This window comes from Myotis yumanensis, unplaced genomic scaffold (genome assembly GCF_028538775.1).
Source record: "Myotis yumanensis isolate MYYU_CA2020_CCGP unplaced genomic scaffold, mMyoYum1.0.hap1 SCAF_8, whole genome shotgun sequence".
NCBI classification, from domain to species: Eukaryota; Metazoa; Chordata; class Mammalia; order Chiroptera; family Vespertilionidae; genus Myotis; species Myotis yumanensis.
In genome coordinates, this window is record NW_027223759.1 from 6,388,376 (window position 1) to 6,409,519 (window position 21,144).

Sequence of the window (21,144 nt, forward strand, 5' to 3'; positions counted from 1 at the left end):
TCTCAGGTGCATATAGAAGCTACGATAACCAGACCCGTTGTCTCTCCAACCCACATCAGTGCTACAGCTTCTGAAACAGTCACAGTCCTGGAGCAGAGGATGAGGATCGTTGAGGAACAGACCAGTTCTCTGAGGGATGACCTAATCATGTTGGACTTCGGTGCAAAAAGGTAACAAGTGGACATAAACTCGCTCGCTGCAGGCTGAAGAACTTCGCGTCACTGGTTACTAATACGGAGTCACGGGGTGCGCTGTTTGGCAGACGAAATAGGTGTTTACAAAAGAACTGAGAAAGAAGTAATAGCTTCCAGTTGCATCCTGTGAGAGAGCTACTACCACGATTCCCCTAAACAGATATTCGATATCCCGTTTACTGTCGACACCTGATTTAAAACCAACGTGTAATTTTTTGTGTAATGAGAAAAAAGTTTGGTTCTTATTTTGCAAATCAAAAATTGGCTTTATTAGGTTAGGTGGACATCTAAACTTGATTCATGCCATTAAGATGGTCATTTTCTTTTCCCAGATTTATTGTAAACGAAAAGAGAGGTTTTAAGCCTTATAATTTTATAATTTAGAATGAGGTACTCAAAAAAAATTGTGGTTTTTTTTCTCCCCTTGTGCTGCTAAAGAAGTTATTACCATTAAATGCTGGATTATCAATGGCCTGAGAAATCTAGATGCAAAACCAGCCAATATCCAATTTACTGATATGATTTATTTAAAAGTACACACAGGCATACCTTGTTTTATTGCACTTTATTTTATTGCACTTCCTAGATAATGCATTTTTTTTTTTTCAAATTGAAGGCTAGTCCCTCCACCAGCAAAAGGATTACAGCTCACTTGATTGTAGTACTTGCTTTATTGTTGTGGTCTGAAACCAGACCTGCAGTATCTCTGAGGTGTGCCCCTATATTTCCTGTGTGCCTCTCATAAAGACCTAAATTAGTCTAGTTGCTATTATAGCACCCATAGAGTAAAGAACTCTTCAGCAGTTAAAGATTAAATGTTTATACATGTTGAGTAGGAAGGAACAGAAAAGGAGCGTTTATTCTAGCCTTATTTAAATATTTTTTTTTAAATGTAAGTATATTGCTTCCATGCTAACTTTAATTCTTAGTTCACTGTTACAGAATTAGACTTTACCATGTTTTATGTATCACTGCTTTTTACATACAAAAATTTTATGACAAGTTCATATTGAAATAAGCAGCCATTAAAAAGTCAGTGATCTTTGCCCATCCCACACAGTTTTTACTTAATAGTGCTCCCTACATGTAAACTTGGAGGGAATAACAGCTGCTTGTTAACTAAGTGTGATTTTTATTCTTAGTAGAAATAGTGCATTGACTCGCTGATTGCGATCCTGGTCGTACCCATTGCATTGCATAATTTTGTTGTATTGGGATCTTTGTCCAGAAACCAGTTTGAAACCCCAAAGTGTGTAGAAGCACCCGAGAACCAGAACATCTCTAGTCCTATCCAGAGTGAAGTAACTTGTTCGGGAAAAACGGATATTTTATGGAAGAACTGTGAGTTTCTGGTGAATCGAATGTGCCACCTGGAAAGCCTCATCCAGTCCTTGAAGATGAGTATCTTTTGTCTGCAAACGGAGAGGGACATGAATCCACAGAAAGCAGGTAGAGAGGAGAGGGCCGTCGGAGTGTGGCGCTGTGTGCGTGTTGATGAGTGGACGATGCTTCTCCTTCCCGAGCTTCCCGCTGCTCTCTGACCCTCCCGTGCCGTCTGGCAGCTTTTCTGAAGGACCGGCTGAACACAATACAGGAGGAGCACTCCCAGGACCTGAAGCTGTTGCACCTGGAAGTGCTGAATTTGCGCCAGCAGCTAAGAGACGTGAAAGAGGAGGAAGACAAGGCCCAGGACGAGGTGCAGAGGCTGACTGCCACGCTGGAGATGGCCTCAGAGACAAAGGTTTGGGTCGAGAGCTCTGAAACACACGCTCGCGGTAGGAGTTGGTTGGAGGAGGCAACAGGCCCGTCAGACTGACTTTTAAAAATAGGTGGTGTTGATGTGAGGATTCTTGACATTTAAAATGTATCTACATGGATTACTTAAACGAGGTGTGCTATCAGTAACTGATACGGCTGAGGGCCCAGCAGTATGAGGTAGTCTGTGCTCTTTAAGGGATTCTCTGCTACCTGGGAGAACAAGGCATAGCTTGAAAAATGAAATAGAGACAAAATAAAGGCATAGAAATGTTAATGGACAAGTATAGGGCAGTAAGCGAATATTGAAGAGTTTTGTGTTGGATGGGTTTGAGAGGGTGCATATAACCCTATCTTTTCCTCTAGAATAGGTCAGGGTAGGCTTTCAGAAAGAGGTTTTAGAAGACAAAGTGGTGAGGTGAGGGCATTTCAAGTTGCACACACACAGGCAGCAAAGAATAAAGACAAGGAAAATAAACTAACAATTTTGTTTTCCCACCACAGGCCAGGCAGTGTGATAGATGTTAAACAGGTTATTTTGTTTAATCCTCACACAACCTGTTGATGTAGGATATTATTGTCCCCATTTTAATGATTAGAGTACTAGGGGCCGAGAGAAGGCATTTCTCCAAGATCACACTTCCCTGTCTTCTTCCCATGACCCAGGTTTGAACCTAGATCTTTCCACTGGGTGCAGTTGGGGAAAATGCATACACTAGCCTGACAGGAACATTTGTCTGTGGGAAATAAGTTGGAAATTGGCTAAGAGTCACATTATAGAGCAGCGGACGCCAACCTTTCGGTCCTCACAGACCCCCAGTGCTCCGCGGACCACCAGTTGGCGACCACTGTTATAGAGGGTCTCAGAATCAAGAATGAGTAGTCGGGTTTTATTGGAGGGGGTGATTAAAGTTTGGGATAAGGCAATGACGTAAGGAAAACTAATCTGGCAGAAGTGTAGGGCATTGATTACAGGGGAAGTCAGGAGAAGAGCTGGGAGGCCGGGAAAGACTTAGGAACGCATTGCATTATTGGAGGCGAGAGCCTTCCTAGTTCTGAGTCAGGGTCGTGGCACTTAAGAAGGGGATGTTCTGTGGAGATAGATGCGCTAGAATATGGTGCTGGACAGGGCCTGAAGGTAGGAAAGAGGGCCAAGACGACTTCTGAGGTTTCACATACGTGCTGCCTTTAGTAATAATATGGAAGAGAATCCATTGTGAAAGCTGTGTTTTTCATCCCGAACTCCTAAGCATGCGTCATCTTGAGCCTAGCAGAGTATAGTACTTAAAGAAGTAGGGATATGCTCTGTAAGAAAAATTTCTATCAGTTCCCAGGCTCTCCTCCAGTTATCAAATCATACATAGGAAGTGAGTGTGACTAATCCCTTTTTATGATCTAGACGGAAAAATGATAGAAGTCATGAACCAAAGTAATAATCTCATTGTAATGGCTTCAGACTCACAATGAGAAGTATTGATAACTGTATTCAGAATGGCATCTGTAGGCTGCCAGACAGAAGTCTAGATAGTTACTCCGGCCATTGCAGTTCACTTAGAACCCTTCCTCTGTCTACTTGTAGAAGAATGCAGCCGTTATGGAAGAGGAGCTGAAGACCACAAAGCGTAAAATGAACCTTAAAGTTCAGGAGGTAAGATAAAAAAGATGCTGGAGGGTGCAGGGGGCATTGGAATTGCATGAGAAAAGTCAAGAAAGTAGAATGAACAGAAACCTTTGAAGAAGGAAATATGTGACTGTGTAATAGGAGGCGTTAAAAAATACGTCACGTGATATTTAAGTGAAAGCGCCTGCCTTTTGGCATAAGACTTCCTTTTGCCTCAATACAGCCATAAACCAGAGCCCGGAGGGAAATGGTTACCGCAGAATCCATGCGGTTGCCCGTTACTAGAGTAACTGAGCACCATCATACAAAGACCTTTCAAACTGCAGTTGTGTTTAACGTAAAAAGCTTTTAGTCAGCCTGCTCATCTAATTTTACTGTGAAACCTCCATTTCAGCCTGAGTTTTAGGAGATAAAACTCTGTTGATTGGGAATTGTGAAGTAGGTGGCTGCTAAAAGTTGTTGGTCTAAAAATTGCAACTGAAAATAGTCAGAAGAATTACTCAGTATACACAGTGGCCTAAAAACCTCAATATTAATATGACTTCATAAACTCAATGGCATGTTGCAATTCCCAGTTTAAGCTGGAAAGAATCTTTTTACCTCCTGATAGAAGAGACTCTTTCTTTTATCTCTGATTCACTTTACTGTCATTTATTGAGAGAATAAGGTAGTGGACCCCAATTCTGGAATGTCAGTATTGTCTGCTATTGAAGTTACTTCAGTATTTGTTTAGACCTTTTAATCTCAGAACAGAATGAAATAAGCTTGCAGAAGTATGTTTATAATACTATGGGATAAAAATATATAGATGAGGAAATCAAAACATAGGGAAATAAGATTTAAAAAGATATAGCCAGAAAGAAATACAGAAAATCCATATCCTAAGGTATGATATTAGTGTTTTTCGCAACAGCCCATTCTAAGATACCTATTTACACTGCAACACTGCCCATGTGTAAACGTACGCAGACATTTATGAAACGGTACTTACCGTTTCTTATTCTTTGCTGTGTGCTCTCATTCTTGCTTTGTATTCTTTGTTTTTCCTTTTCCAAGTGCTGCTTGCAGCTTGTTAATGAGTCTTGACCTGAAATTTGGGAAACAGACTTACACTATAGGATAAGAACAACAAATTTGACTCTATTTCTTGGAAGGTTACGCATTAGAGAAAAAACAGAAGCCTGTTTCTGAGTGGTCATAAGCTAGTGAAGGATGTTTGGGGGTGAGATGGCATGTCTGGCAAACTTCCCAGGTGACTCTGACCTTTGTTAAGCTGCTCTGATGTGCCTGGGTCTTGCCTAACTGCACTGTTGCTCTGTAGCTGCGGAGACAGCTGTCTCAGGAAAAGTGCCTGAGGACTTCCCTTGAGAACTCTGGATCGGCCATGCTGCTCAAAATACAAGAGATGGGGGCAGCAGTGGAGGTGGAACGCAAGCAGGTAGACATCTGTCCTCTCCTTATCTTTAGGAAAGAGAAAAGCTGACCGTTTTACCTATTAGCCTATACTTTTGATAATTTCCTTTAGATTTATTAAATTATTAAGTTTTCTTTATGTTACTACTATTTTAAATATTTTAGTGCAAAATAAGAAAGGATCTGGTATCATTCAGTCTGACACTCAGTTTATGAATGAGGGAGCTGAGGACCAGAGAGATTAATTTGCCTCCGGCTTTGAGAGGTGAATGCTTAGCTCCTGGGACAGGATCCTTCCCACCACATCATTAATCTCTATTCCAGGGTTTGATCTTAGAAGGCATTACCCTGGCCTCATGGTATTTGTATGTGATGTGGATAGGAAATAAAGATTAAACTGAGCTAATACTTAGAGCAAAAAATACCAATCTATACTAATAAAAGAGTAATATGCTAATTAGACTGGGAGATCTTCCAGGAGAACTTCCAGATGTTCTTCTGGACAAAGCCATGGTGGCAGGGCCGAGGTAGAAGCGGTTAGAGGTCAAGAGGGGAGGGCAGTTGTGGGTGATCAGGCTGGTAGGGGGTGGGGCCATTGGGGGTAAGCAGACCAGCAGGGGTGGGGGGCAGTTGGGGGTGATCAGGCCAGCAGGGGGGAGGCAGTTGGGGGCGAGCAGGCCGGCAGGCGGAGTGGTTAGAGGCAATCAGGCAGGCAGGCGAGCAGTTAGGAGCCAACAGTCCTGGATTTCGAGAGGGATGTCCGACTGCTTGATTTAGGCCCGATCCCTGTAAACTGGCAGGACATTTTTCGAGGGGTCCCCAATTGAAGAGGGTGCAAGCCAGGCTGAGGAACACACCCTCCCCTGTGCAAGAATTTTGTGCACCGGGCCACTAGTAAGTAAAATAATCAGGGATGTGTTTACAGGTCTGTTTTCAATTCTCATTATTTATTTTAATATACTGTTTTTGCCTTTATCATACTTGTTATTTGGAGTACCTATCTGTAATTTAGAATATTTTCAGTTCTAAGCAATTTAAGGCAATTAGTAAAAATGCAGACTTATACCCTGGCTGAGTGGCTCAGTTGAATACCTATAATGGGAATATATAATCTTTACTTTAACCTAATTTTATTTTAACTAATCATTATTTAATTAACAATTAATAACTTAATTATTATGTTATCTATTATTTTAACTTAATTATTTTGATGGCTGTCCTTCACAATAGAATTACAAAGAGGATTCCTAAGGAATTTGTAAGTGGTCCTTTATTGCTATGACTTGCACTGGCCAGTATGGTAGCCACTAGTCACATGGCTATTTAAATTAAAATTTTTTAAAAATTAAAAATTCAGTTTCTCACTCACTCTGGCCACATTTCAAGAGCTCGACAGTCACTTGTGACTGTGCCTGCTGTGTGGTTGCACAGGGAGCTCCATTGGCCAGCACCGCTGAGGCCCCGCCTCTGTGGAGATCTCAACTGTAACGTGGAGGTGAACTCCTCCTCCAGTGATGCCTCACACATGTGCTATAAGGTAGTTTATTAGAATCTTTACCTTACAGAAAAGGAGTTTTTCTTGTACAATTTCAGGTACAAATTTTGCAGCAAAACTGCCTGTCCCTACGCAGTTCTATACAGAACACTCAAGAACTACTGGCACAGGAGCAACAAAAGAAAGGAGAGTTGGAGGCTGCTGTCTTACAGCTCAAGTCTGACCTAAGTAAGGGAATAGGTGCTAGAAATTACACTGTGGTTAGTTTTTGGAGATTTTATGCAAAAACTCTTAAGATCCCAAATTCTTGAAGTGGCCAGTGTCATTAGTATTTCCCATGGGCCTGAATGTAAAAAAAGCTGATTTCCTTTCTATCTGTGGCACTGAGAAAAGAGAATGTTGGTGACCCTCTTAATTGTAAATTATTTTTATTTAGATATTTTTTCAAGTTTAAGCGTTTGTGGACTTGGGAACATTTGGTTTCTAGAATCTAGATTGAATATTGGATAGTGGAATGTTAATAAGGAAATAAAGCCATTAATCCTTGCTAACCTACTGATTCTAATCATTTATCATGTCAGACTCACCATTCTTCAAGTTACCAGTTTATTTTGGTTAACCTCTATTTATAGAAATGGATGTAAGGTGCCTTGGAGCTTAGATTAATTTCTCATTGTACAGATGCATAAACCGCGTCCTTAGAGGTGTCAGAGCTAAGAAATATAAGAGTCTAGACTTGATCCCAGGTTTCTCAGAGTCATGCTTCTTTAGCCCATCAGCCCTTACCCTGATGCTGTTTTTATTTTAATTTTTTTAATATATTTTTATTGATTTCAGAAAGGAAGGGAGAGGGAGAGGGAGAGAGAGAAACATCAATGATGAGAATCATTGATCCACTGCCTCCTGCAGGCCCCCTACTGGGGATCGAGCTCCCAACTGGGGCATGTACCCTTGACCAGAATTGAACCTGGGGCTCTTCAGTCCACAGGCTGATGCTCTATCCACCGAGCCAAACCAGCTAGGGCTACTGTTTTTAATACATTGTTGTAAAGTAGTTTTCAGATAGTCTTGGTTCTAGAGATCACAGAGTTACAGGACTGTGCCTCACATATGAATACACTTCAGTGGTTTACACAGAACTTTCACAGTAATGACCTCATGTAACATGCATGCTTCCCAGAGTTACAGAAGGAATAAATGGTGAAATGTGGCTGAGCCCGGATCTCTTGACTCCAGGCCCAGTGTTCTTGCTAGTGTGCCTTCTCTGCTCGCTGGCTGTGCTAGGGGCAGGGAATACCAAAAGGGAAAATTAAAATTATGGAAAACAGAGCAAAGGGCAACCCATTCAGGGTTCTGACTTACTGCTTTAGCAGAAAGTACGCTTTTTCCTGATAGTTGTTGAGTAGTGAGTTATTCAGTGACATTCTCACTGATGATGCCCCAAGATAATTTTCTGTCTTCCTATGATTGCATGGCTACAAAAATATGTTACATTGTATGGTGCTACCGCATTATCTCATTTGAGCCTTCCAGCAGCCTTGTGAGAAAGATAAGAAAATAGAAGCCATTTAAAAAAATAAGATCTCTATCCAAGGACCCACAGTAAAGAGGATGGCTGGGACTAAAACTGTTCCCCTATTTCAGTCTTTGGTTTAATTTCACCCTACATACTCTCTGTAGTTGAAAGTCTTTTTTCTCCACACAAAATCCTCCTGAGCTCCAGATGGAATGTTACTGCCAACTAAACATCTATACATGGTGCCTTTCAGCTGCCTCAGAACGCATGATGAAGACACAAGTATTACGGTTCTCGTTCATTCTGTCCCCAAACCTGCCCCTCGCCCTGTCCTCCCTGCTGCCCCAGTCTGAACGCTAGATATGTTCGTGGATTCATCTGTCTGTTGCCTTTGTCCCACCTGTCCCCCACCACGACCTGACAGTTACCCCTGCTTGTTACTTCACGAGTCTGCTTGCCCTCCACACCCCACTGTCCTTACCTTAGAGCCAGCTCTCATTGTTGTACACTTTGGTTACTGCCACAGCTACTAAACTGACCTCCCTGTCTCTATGAGCCTCTGCTAGAGGGATCTCTTGAAGAAAAAGCTTTTGGTTGTGTGCCCCCTGGCTTAAAGTCTCTCAGATTCATCACCACCTGTGCATGGGGTGAAATGTGGCCTCATTTCCCTTAGCACGTGGCTCTGGATCAGTTTCTTGATAATTTCCTGACTTAGTTTCTATAAAGAAGTGTTAGAAATACTTGTATCCTCCTTATTGCCACAAAACACAAACAGAAAGAAAATCAAAGCTTCTAAGAGAAAACATACTGTGTGGTTTCAGTGTGGTTGCACTGCGTCATTATCATCGTAGTGATGTGGACTCTTTGATTTTAGTTTCTAGAGATGACCTTATTTCCAAGCTGGCTGAAGAAAATAAGGTAAGTTCTGAGGCTGGAGAGTGCAGAGGTGTCTTTCCTCTCTTCACTAAGTGATAGTTCCTCGCTCGTGTTGGTTTATAGTCCTGATTCTTCCAAAATCTTTATTTTTAAAAAACTTTGTGTGAGTTGCATATTCAGAACAATTGTCAACCAGATCTTACTTTTATTGATCTTTTCTATTTTTTAAAGTTTCTATTTCATGTATTTCTGCTCTAATCTTAACTATTTCCTTCCGTCTGTTTACTGTGGGCTTGTTTGTTCTTTTTCTCGTTCCTTTAGGTGTAGAATTATATTGTTTATTTGGGATTTTCTTGTTTCTTGAGGTAGGCCTGTATACTTATGAACTTCTGTCTTAGAACTGCTTTTGCCGCATCCTATAAATTTTGGAAAGTTGTGTTTTCATTTTCATTTGTTTCAAGATAGTTTTTTTAAATCTCTTGTTTGACTTCCTCTTTGATCTGTTGTTTGGTTAGTAGCATGTTGTTTAGCTTCCACATATTAGTGTTTTTTTAAGTTTTCTCCCTGAAGTTGATTTCTAGTTTTATGCCACTGTGATCATAGAACATGCTTGAAATGACTTCAGTTTTTTTGGATGTATTGAGACTATTTTTGTGGCCTAATAATGATCTATCCTGGAAAATGTTCTATGTACGCTTGAAAAAAAATGTGTATTCTGCAGTTTTCAGATGAAATGTTCTATAAGTGTCTGTTAAGTTGATCTCATCTAATGTAATATTTAAGGCCATTAATTTTTTGGTCTGGATCTATCCATTGATGGGGGTTGGGTATTAAAATTCTCTACTATTGTATTACTGTGGATTTCTCCCTTTACATCCACTAATAACTACTTTATATATTTAGGTGTTATTATATTGGGTGCATAGATATTTACAATCATTGTAACCTCTTTTTGGATTGACTTTATAATTATGGATGTCCTTCTTTGACTTGTTTTACATTTTTTGTTTGAAAGTCTAATTACATTTTGTCTAATGTAATTAATGCTATTGCAGCTTTCTTTTCATTTCTGTTTGCATGGAATATCTCTTTCCATCTGTTCACTTGCAGTCTTTATGTGTCTTTCCATTTGAAGTGAGTCTCTTGTAAGTAGCAAATAGGTGGGTCGTGTTTATCAGTCCATTCAGCTACACTGTGTCTTTTTTGTTGGAGCATTTAATCCATTTACATTTAGAGTAATTATTGATAAGTATGTATGTATTGCCATTTTGTTAATTGTTTTTGTTTTCTTATAGTTGTCTTCTGTTCCTTTCTTCTTGATCTCTTCCATATAATTTGCTGTTTTCATTTAGTGTTTTGTTTAGGTTCCTTCCTCTTTGTTCTTTGTGTATCTTGTAAGGTTTTGGGTTTGTGGTTACCATGAGGTATATGTATATCATTGTTATCTATAGCACTACATTTTAATGTGATAGGTGTTTTAAGTTCAAATACAGGGTGTCCCAAAAAATGTATACACACTGTAACATCTGATAGCTCAATTTTATTTTAAAATGAAATGTATTTTAATGAACACTGCCTTTATAATTATTCAAAGTATGTGTAGTCATTTTTGGGGACACCCTGTATATTCTATAAAGACTACATTTTTACTCCTCCTCTTCATGATTTATGTTATTGATGTCATAGATTTTTGTGTTGTGCAAACACAAAGTACTTAATTGTTGTTTGAGTTGAGTTTGATACTTTTTTCTTTAAACCTTCATAGTAGCTTTTTAAGTGTCTGATTTGCTGTATTTATTGAATATTTAGCTTTACCTGTGAAGTTTTTTCTTTCTCATCTATTCTTATTTCTGTTATGGCCTTGCCTTTTCTACTTAAAAAAGACCCTTTCACATTTCTTGTAAAGCTGGTTTAATGGTAATGAAGTCCTTTAGTTTTTCTTGTCTGGGACAGAGCAGGTGTTTTGAGAGAGATGCATGTAATAGTAGATCATACATGTAAAAGAGAGAGAAAATGTTTTCTCCTATAGAATGTGCAGATGTCTCTCAACAAGGAACATGAGAAAAATGGATATTTGAGGTCTGAAATAATATCCCTTCATGAAGCAGCAGAGAAAGTACAGGTAAGTCTTCTCATTTCTCTAGTTTTTTAGATGTTACTTAATTCTGTTCAATTAAGGAACTGAGAGCCAAGATTTATCCTGATTATATATTTTCATACCATTGCCATCATCCAAATTTTAATTTTAATAAGATCTACTTCATCTGTGAAATATTATCAAATTAACTACATTTCTCATTTCACTCTCCAAATTCCTATGACACACGAGTTTATGAGATATACTGCTAGGTCATGCACTAGTTCACACTTTGCCTTTGTTTGCTTTCTAATTTACTCTTTAAATAGTATATACCTTTCTTTCCTCTTACAAACTTACAAGCAGTTCAGTGTCAAGGGTTTTGTCTAATACTTTCTTTTATGCTCTAGCAAATAGCACAGTAGGTATCTCATAAATGCTGGCTGGATTTTGGAGGTGGTGTGCCTGTTTTCTATGGGATAGTAGTTCCAAATTTCACTGATTTTTTTACATATGTATGTGTATGGAGAAGAGTCACCAAATATGCAGGCAGACAAGTTCTCGGAGGGCCCTATGAGTTCTACAAATATACTCATTTTAGGAGTTTTATGAATTTTGCAGCAAGCTGGGTAAATAATAAATCTTGATTTTTTTTGGCTAATAGAGCTATAAAATTATAGAATTGTCAAATTAGAGTGGGGCCAAAGAAAGGCATTAAAATGAAAAATTGTTTAAAGAGGTTTTATATATACAGGGTGTTCCAAGAAATGTATACACACTTTAACAGCTGATAACTCAATTTTGAAAATGTATCTTAATAAACACTGCCTTTATAATTATTCAAAGTGTGTATATATATTTTGGGGGGACACCCTATATATAAAATTTGTGTTTTTAAGCTAATTCAGTTTCTTTGATCAGTTATGAATGAAACTCTATCAAATGACTTTCTGGAGCCTCAGCTTTTAATATTATTTCTAACACTCAGGTAGAGCAGAAAAGGGTGACACAGACTTTTCAAGAACAAAACTTACTGCTGGATGCAGCCCATGCCAGTATCACAAGTGAGCTGCAGAATCTTAAAAATGAGAAAACTCAACTACAGGCACATCTGTAAGTCACTTGTGGGCAACTTGTTATGCATCTTTTGTCCTTGCATTCGTACTTCTTATCTTTAATGGGAACCTTTAATTCTGCATTTGCTGGGCCAGGCACCGTGCCCTCGGGAACTAGTTCTGTGAGAACAGGGTGACGACGGCTCTCAGGTGGCAGGGGTGCTCTACGAGAATGTCAGTCTCTGCGGGAGAACTCTCATGCTGCTTTCCTGTCTCCTTGGTCTTTCCTGTAGCGACCACTTAATCCTTGAGCACAACCAGTGTCTCCAGAAGGCCCAGGATGCTGAGAAGAGGACAGCGGTGCAGAAGGAGCTGCTGGAATCAACTATCTCGAGACTGCGCGGGGAACTGGAAGTGTCGCTGCAGGAGAAGACCTCTCTGCTGGGCGAGAAGGAGAGCCTTCAGAGAGAGGTGGGTGGAGGCAGGTTTCGGTGAGCTCCTCGTGTTTTAAATTGTATCTTAAGTGTCAAAGACAAGAAAGACCACCCAGATGCAGTTGGTCACAGTTGCTCATTAAATAAATATTGAGGTGGCTAATCTGTCTTTTAGCAAGTGAAATAGTCTGTGCCAAATAGAATATCCCCTTACACAGCAGCACTAGTGAAGCTAACTAATAGTCCACACACATCCTCGTGTTAGATTAGGGGTCAGATTTTTAGAAATTGATTTCCCTGAGGGAGTGAATAATGTAGTTTAGGGGAACAGCCCTGTCTCCCTAGTTAGGAAGGACTAGCAGGGTCTGACATGCAGACGTGTCTTTCTAATTGCAGGGCTGTTTGTGACGTCTGCTTTGCCTCAGAGACTCCCTGAGTGGCCCCTTTTCTGAGAGGATGTGCTATCGGCAGTGTAGGTATTCATGGCATGCAGGGTGTGTCTGCTGTAGGGGCGCCTGCCGCTGCTTCAATACTGACCCACTTCTCCTTCCCCCCTGGGCAGGTGAATAAAAACGAGCAAGAAAAAGAACAAGAAAAATGCAGTTTGGAAAAGGAATTGGCTAAATACAAGGTATTCCACGTTTTATGTCATCTTCTCCTGTCTCACTGCCATCTGGATCAGTTCATCTTAATGACAAGATGGGTTATTTGGTGGCATACCAAGGCGTGGGGGCTAGAGAAGCGGGAAGCTGCTGCGGCTCCAAGCACTCAGTCCTGCAGCTCATGGAGCCAGCTCACTGTGAGCGTCTGGTGTTCCCCAGGGAGTCATCACTGCCTCCCTCTGGCCCTGAGGGGCTTAGCCAGGAGGTCCCCTGAGGGGGCTTATGGGCACGTGGGAGGCCAGGGTGACTGCTGACCATGCTGTTTTTTGTTTTGTTCTGTTTGTTTTTTTAAACTAATTTCGGCTTCCTAAGTACCGATTAGCACCTGCCACTTTATCTGCAAGGTCCCCTTTTCTGGGTTCTAAAAAGATAGAATTGGCCAGAGAAACAAATACAATTATTATTAAAGTAAAAAAAAACAACACACCCAACAATCTTTAAAACATTGCTGCTTGCATTTCAGAATTTGAAGAGAGTTAAGGCTATGCATCACTGTTATCTAGAGAACATATCTAGAGCATCAAGAACTCGCCTACCCCAGACAGTAGGTCCAGCAGCAGATGTCAGGACAGACGTCAGGCCCTGGCTGTCCCTTGGCTTCTGACTGAACTAACAAGCTTTTGTATTACCAGATATGTGAGCAGTTTTACATTTTTATTTCTCATTTAAGAATTGGGAACAAAAGAAAAGCTAAGTTCTTAGCCCAAGCTCAAATACCATTCACCAAGCTGGCAGGAGCCCCCTGTGGTTTAATCTCTCATACCCAATAAATTGAAAATAGTCCACTGTAAAAAGTCACTGAATGAACTAACTTCTTGGGGGTCAGTACTTTGTTGGTGTCAATTTGGCCCAAACAGGCTTTTTAAATTTTGGAAAACTGGCAGCTACTATTAAATTCATGAATGTTTTTTGCTTAAAAATATTAGTGAATGTTACAGGGCTAAGGCAAATGCTGTATTCTGTGATTCAAAAACAGCATTATTACTTTGCGTGTCTGATTTCAGTTGTCTTAATGTAGGCCGAGCGTAAGGCTATGGGACTGGAAGGGACTTGCTTCTTAGATTGGTTGTATTAGGCAGTGGTAATGCTTTCAGAGTCCTATTTTTTGTCTAAATTGATTTTTTAACGTGTACTTGTAAATCTCTGGGTTTTTGGAGTCAGGTTTACTGAGTTGTAATTTACATAGTGAAGTTCACCCTTTTCTGTTTGGCTCTGAGTTTGGCAGCACATGCAGGCATGTGATTACCACCAAAATCAAAATATAGGACATTTCTCTTGTCCCAGAAAGCTCCCTGGGTCCTTTGTAATCAACCTCTTCCTGCACCCTGGTAACCACTCATCTGCTTTTCTGTCCCTGTAGTTACCTTTTCCAGAACATCCTATAAATGAAATCATACAGGATGGTACACCTTAAGTCTGGCTGCTTCTATTTAGTGTAAAGCCATGTTGCTGTATCATAGTTTGTGTTCCAACGTATAGATGTATCACAGTTTCTTTACCCTTGGCCAAATGAAGGACATCTGGGTTGTTCCCTGTGTAAATATTCACATGTGAACATATATTTTTATTTCTCTTGGGTAAATATCGTGAGTTGGATTTCTGGATCCTGTGGTAAGTATATGTTTGAATAACAGACTACTCAACTGTTTTCCCAAGGATGTGTGTCATCTTGCACTCCTATCAAGACATATATGAGTTGCATTTTCTCTCCATTCTTACCAACACTTGGTATTTGTCAGTGCTTTTTGGTTTAGCCTTGTAACTGGTGAGCAGTGGTATATGATTGTGGCTGTAATTTGCATTTCTCCAATGACTAATAATAGTGAGCATCTTTTCATCTGCTTATTTGCCATCCACAACTTGAATTGTCTCTTCAAATCTTTTAACCATGTTTAATTCAAATGTTTGCTTCCTTACTATTGACTTTACAGAGATTTTAAAATATAGTCTCATATTAATTCTTAAGAAAAAATTATATTTATATATACATACAAATATTTTATCAGGTATATGTGTTATATATTTTTTCTTCCATTTTATGCATTGTCTTCTCATGTTCTTTCAAAGAGCAGTTTTATATTTTGGTGCTTAGTTTATCAATCTTTCAAATTGTGTGGATCTCACTTTTTGTGTCATATCTAAGAAATTTAAACTAAGCTCACAAAGATTTTCTCCTTTGTTCTTCTCTAGAAGGCTTATAATCTTAGGTTTTACATGAGGTCTATGAACCTATTCAAATTAATTTTTGTATATCATTCAAGGTACGGTTCAGGTGCATGTTATTGTGAGGTGGATGTCTGATTGTTATTATTGGGATATAATTGTACTATAAATTCACCTTCTTAAATTATACAGTTCAGCCCTGATTGGTTTGGCTCAGTGGATAGAGTGTTGGCCTGGGGACTGAATGGTCCCGGGTTCGATTCTGGTCAAGGGCATGTACCTTGGTTGCGGGCACATCCCCAGAAGGGGGTGTGCAGGAGGCAGCTAATCGGTGTTTCTCTCTCCTCGATGTTTCTGACTCTCTGTCCCTCTCCCTTCCTCTCTGTAAAAAATCAATAAAATATATTTTTAAAAAAATTATACAGTTCAGTGGTTAGCATAGTCACAAGTTTATGCAAACATCACCGCTCTCTAATTCTAGAAGCTTTTTATGCAAAAAGAAACCCAGTACCCGTTAGCGGTTACTCCCTGTTCACCCCTACCCCAGCCCCTGGCAACTACTGATTTCCTTTTTGTCTCTGGATTTATCTCTTCTGGACATTTCATATAAATGAAATGTATGTAGACTAGTATGTATGTAGTCTTTTGGGTCTGGCTGCTTTTCACTTAGCATGATGCTTTCGAGGTCGATCCATATTGTAGGATATGTCAGTACTTGATTCTACAGATAGCTGAATAATATTCACTGTATGAATATACCATATTTTGTTATTCATTCTCAGTTGATAAACATTCAAGCTGTTCCACTTTTCAGCTACCAAGAATAATGCAATGAATGTTTGTACAGTTTTTTGGTGAGCATGTTTTTAATTTTCTTTGGTATATTTTCCCCAGGAGTGAAACTACTGGGTCACGTGATAATTCTGTTTACCATTTTAAGAAACTGCCAAACTTTTACAAAGCAACTATCATTTTACAATCAATCCCACCAGCAATGTATGAGGATTCCAGTATCTCCACATCCTCATTTATACTTGTCATTGTCTGTTTCAAAAAAAAAAAAAAACACTAAAAAGTATCACACAAACAGCAGTCACCATCGTCATAGCTCAGTTTTGTGTCAGCAAAATGTTAAAGGATGTTCATGATTCCAAGATTTTCCAAGACGGGGCTCCCCAACGCTTACATGGGATGTACTTGCTTAAAAAAGAAAAACATTCTGGACATACCTCAGGAGCTTTTGCCACTTGCTCTATTGTTTCAAATTCCACAAGGCAAATTCCTTTGGATCTCCAGTAAATGTATAGTGTAAGCTACTTATATAAACAACATTGCCACATTTCCAAAATACTCTTTCAATCCAGCTGTGATGAGCAGTTTTGGGAAGTAACTCCTGTGATGAATTAGAAGCAGTATTAAATAATGTAAGAATTCCTACTAAGGTCAACCGGTTTTACTTGAATATTACAAAAATAAAATAAAAATTTATTCTACCCATCTTATTGGATGTGAAGTATCTCACATCCAGTTGTTTCATGTATCAGTACTTCTTTTCTTCTAATGCCTGAGTAATGTTTACTGTGTATATATTCAGTTGACTCATGAACAACACGGGTTTGACCTGCCTGAGTACACTTATACATCGATATGAATTATTTCTCTATTTTATTTCGCTTTTTAAAAAAATTTTTCTCAGCAGTATGTTGTAATTTTCAGCATATCAAATATTGAACATATGTTTTTAGATTTGTATCTAAGTATTTCATGGGTTTGGGTAATTATTAATATTTAAATAAATGCCAAGTATCAGAAGAACTTCCATTTCTAGTAAATGTAAACTGTAAATTTATAATAACCCTTCTGCTGAAGACAACTAGAAACTTGAAAAAATATAAAAGAAAAATCATTTTTAAAATCATCATAGCGCAATCGGATTGAAAATCCCCAGATATAAAGGTAGAGAACATGTTCATAACATACTTTCTATTTTACAGTTGGAAATGTAATGTTTAAATAAGTTAATATTTTTGGATCTGGCATAAGGAGTCTATGTATAGGTGGTAAATGGATTTCTTTCTCCTTTTGCGTTTCAAAGGCAGATGTAAACGCATTAACCCACAGCCTGCAGGCTCTGGAGGAAAGGAATAAGGACCTGGCCAATCAGTTGGCTTATCTGGAGCTTCAGCAAGATGAGGCCGATTACCATGGGGTGGGTATAAAAAGGTCAGTCTTCAGTAGGAAATGATGACTAATGAGTTTTTAAAGAGGTCAGGAGATGGGCTTGCTTTCTTCCCTTCCCTTCCCTTCCCTTCCCTTCCTTCCCTTCCCTTCCCTTCCTCCTTCCCTTCCCTTCCCTTCTTCCTTCCCTTCCCTTCCCTTCTTCCTTCCCTTCCCTTCTTCCTTCCCTTCCCTTCCCTTCTTCCTTTCCTTTCCTTTCCTTTCCCTTCCTTTCCTTTCCTTTCTTTTCCTTTCCTTTCCTTTCCTTTCCTTTCCTTTCCTTTCCTTTCCTTTCCTTTCCTTTCCTTTCCTTTCCTTCCCTTCCCTTCCCTTCTTCCTTCCCTTCCCTTCCCTTCTTCCTTTCCTTTCCTTTCCTTTCCTTTCCTTTCCTTTCCTTCCCTTCCCTTCCCTTCTTCCTTTCCTTTCCTTCCTTCCCTTCTTCCTTTCCTTTCCTTTCCTTTCCTTTCCTTTCCTTTCCTTTCCTTTCCTTTCCTTTCCTTTCCTTTCCTCCCCTTCCCTTCCCTTTCCTTTCCTTCCCTTCTTCCTTTCCTTTCCTTTCCTTTCCTTTCCTTTCCTTTCCTTTCCTTCCCTTCCCTTCCCTTCCCTTCCCTTCCCTTCCCTTCTTCCTTCCCTTCCCTCCTTCCCTTCCCTTCCCTCCTTCCTTCCCTTCCCTTCCCTTCTTTCTTCCCTTCCCTTCCCTTCCCTTTCCTCCTTTCCTTTCCTTTCTTCTTACACAGATGATCTATAATGCTGAAAAGCACAGAGATTGCTAATGTTTTAAAAACATCTGCTCTTCTATGAATTGTGAAGAAGAAACTTGTATTTTCCCCGTCTGACAGTTTCCTCCATTACGTCATCAGTTTTAAGTTTGATTTCTAAAAGCTATTTAACAAGGCCAGTGCATTACAAACAAATGGCAAAGTTCTTAAAATATCTTCTCCCTGTGGTAAAGGGGATTTAAAGAGATGATTGGTCTGTGAAGAGTGAATATGTTTCCTATGTGCCTTTGAATACTTGAAATTTAATTATTGCTTCTACAACATGCAACTAAGCTTTGGAAATTCCATGGACGCCCTAATGTGAGTCTATCTTAATCTGAACTAAATTCTCTCAAACTGTGTCATAAGCTGCTCATTACTGCAACTATGAAAAATTACAGCGTAAATGTAAGTCCTTTTACATTTTCATGGCTTTAGAGCCAGCCTGCCTAGGTTTTTCAATCTTGGCTGAGATTCTTGATGCTGCTGCTTAACCTTTCTGAGCCTCAGTTTCTTAAATCTGTCAAAATGGGGATAATCATACTATTATTAGGAGGTTGAAGGTTGTTCAGGGGGTTAACACATGTAATGCATATATCAAACAGCTAACATTTATTGAATTCTTGGTATCTGAATTGACCCCGGTAAGAAGGTCTTGAGCTCCTAATGGAGTGACTAGAGGCACTGGCTAATTCCCAGGGTCTCTTGGGCCAGTCTTCCCTCCCCCAAGACTAAAGATTCCTCCCTGCCCTTTGCTTGTTGGCCAGGTCTCAGCGGGGCTTCTTCCCCATCTTCTTTTGGTCTGGAAGACCGCCTCTCAGCCTGCGCCCACACCCGTGAGCAGGCCTGTGGCCTTACCTTATTCTTGACTTTGACAGATCTTGCCAGTGATTTGGTCCAAGTTGATTCTTGCCTGCAGACCACACTTCTTGAAAAGGTCTCCCGATGAGAGCCCACCCCTCCAGCCTGCAGACCCATGTCTGTCCACTTAGAATCTGCTCTGACCACGGCAGCTGGGAAGCTCTGCAGTTGGCGGTAGCAGGCTGAGGGATGAGGTCGAGATTTCAGGGTTATTTTTTAATCTTAACAATACTGTTAAGCCTATTTCCATTCAGTACTGGCAGTGTAATTTGTTCTTTGAGAGTTCACACTTGAAATTCTCCATAAAAGCTTCCTTGTAGTCTAACCTCTTATTGACACACTTGAGATGATACACATGAGTGTGTGTTGTGTATGTCCTCCCACCCTCGACCCCCCTCAGGTGTGAACTCAGGCAATCCTGGTTTCCACCCTTGGCTCCATTTATGTGTGACCTGGGCTGGTTCTTAACGTCAGTGGGGATCTTCCCTAACTGGGGTTCCCACAGCACACTGCATGCCCATACAGAAAAACTGATACGTGGATGAGAAATTGACCTGTTCATGCATCTGCCTTCACTCTTCTAATGCAAGAACAGGAGTTACTAATCTTTATACTCCCTGGCCTAGTGCCTAATACATAAGAGATGTTGAAGAAACGTTGATGGAGGAGAATACAGAGGATCCTGTCTGCCCTGCGGATGGGGAGGATTAAATGTGTGTAGAGTGTCCACCACAGAGCCTAGCATACAGTTTCCCCACATAAATACCGTTCTCTTACTTTTTCCTCACACCTCCTAATTTTAAGTGTGTTTGTGCCATTTCAGCCTTTAATAATGGTGTAATTAAGCCCATTCCCACAAGCAGTCATGCAGGAAACCTCTGTGAGAAAAGATTTAAATGTGGGAAGGTGGCTAGTCCTGATTTCCAATTAAATGACTATCCTCCCCACCTTTCTTTTGGGTTCTAAACATTTCAAATAGTACCACCATACAAAAATATAGTCCTGTGCAGCTAGAGCATTAATGACTTGAAGTTAAACAAGAACTGAATCTTAAAACCAGGAAGATGTGCGTCAGTGTACCACTGGCAGGTGTCAAAGTTGGTTCCATCTGCTGGGGACCCGTCATACTACTTGTTAAATACATTATTTTGAATAAGACCCTTCTTACAGCCTTCTTATAAAATAGCTTTGCCAAGATGCAGTATCTGTTTTTATGTATTCTTCTAACAGCTTAGGCTAACTTTCACAGCTTACCTGGATTTTTTAAATGATTTCAGAAATCATTTTGTGGCTTTCTTGGCCACCTGCCTTTGAGACCTTAAGATAATTTGTTTCCTTCCTGCTTTTCCAAGGAGTAAGCCTTTGTGTTTGAGTTACAGTGTATATTCTAACCACTTGCATTTTTCTTTGTAACCTGTTTCTCAGGTGCTTTGCTCTGCATATTTAATAACCTTTATAGTATTTTGCCTAGATTACTTAAGCAACGGTTGCCTTCCACAACTCAGAATTGGAGCTGTTCACTCATTTAAGTGGTCTTTCTCTAATCTTTGATCTTCCATTGATTCTCTTAAGTACAGGGCCTATTCAAATAATCTGCAAACAGTAATTTAAGTTACTGCTTTCACATTGATTTTCCTTTGACAACTGGTAACCATTTCTTTTTGTCATAAATTTAAATAAGTGACCATGTGTCCAATATCAGATTTTTATTTTGCTTGGATAGTTTTCTCTTATCATTTCATTAGCATTCTCTTTAGTGGCAAAAGAAAGTCTTTTAAAGGTGTATTTAAAATATTAATAGAATTTCGATATGCCTTGGTCTAAAAGAGAAAATTTTATTGAAGAAAAAGGTGCTATTATTTTTTAAAATTCCTAGACACCTTTTAAAAGAGACCCAGACCATCTAAGTTATTCCATGAAAAGCCTTTCCACATTCCAAGAAAGCTGAGTGATTTTTGAGTGTTTAGTATTTGCTCTAGCAGCATATTTTAGGTTAAATCTAGCCCGTGGTGTTTCTACACACTATTCCTACACTTTACAGCACTTT

The 21,144-nt window shown here is 39.7% G+C and overlaps 2 protein-coding genes across 2 annotated transcripts in view; both read left to right on the forward strand.

Annotated features, from left to right (window-relative positions):
- LOC139015439 (coiled-coil domain-containing protein 150-like) lies at positions 1–5,053 on the forward strand (the record flags this gene model as incomplete). Its single annotated transcript, XM_070423240.1, has 5 exons — positions 1–170; positions 1,423–1,643; positions 1,757–1,935; positions 3,529–3,597; positions 4,892–5,053. Coding segments are annotated over 5 exons (801 nt in total), but the record flags the coding sequence as incomplete, so codon positions are not given.
- LOC139015490 (coiled-coil domain-containing protein 150-like) overlaps positions 4,983–21,144 on the forward strand; it is a 36,804-nt gene continuing 20,642 nt past the window's right edge. Inside the window, exons 1-7 of the mRNA XM_070423266.1 lie at positions 4,983–5,008; positions 8,869–8,912; positions 10,900–10,992; positions 11,936–12,060; positions 12,296–12,473; positions 12,999–13,067; positions 17,357–17,470. Coding sequence (XP_070279367.1) covers positions 10,909–10,992; positions 11,936–12,060; positions 12,296–12,473; positions 12,999–13,067; positions 17,357–17,470 — 570 coding nt within the window. The 5' untranslated portion in view covers positions 4,983–5,008; positions 8,869–8,912; positions 10,900–10,908. The remainder of the gene's footprint in view (positions 5,009–8,868; positions 8,913–10,899; positions 10,993–11,935; positions 12,061–12,295; positions 12,474–12,998; positions 13,068–17,356; positions 17,471–21,144) is intronic.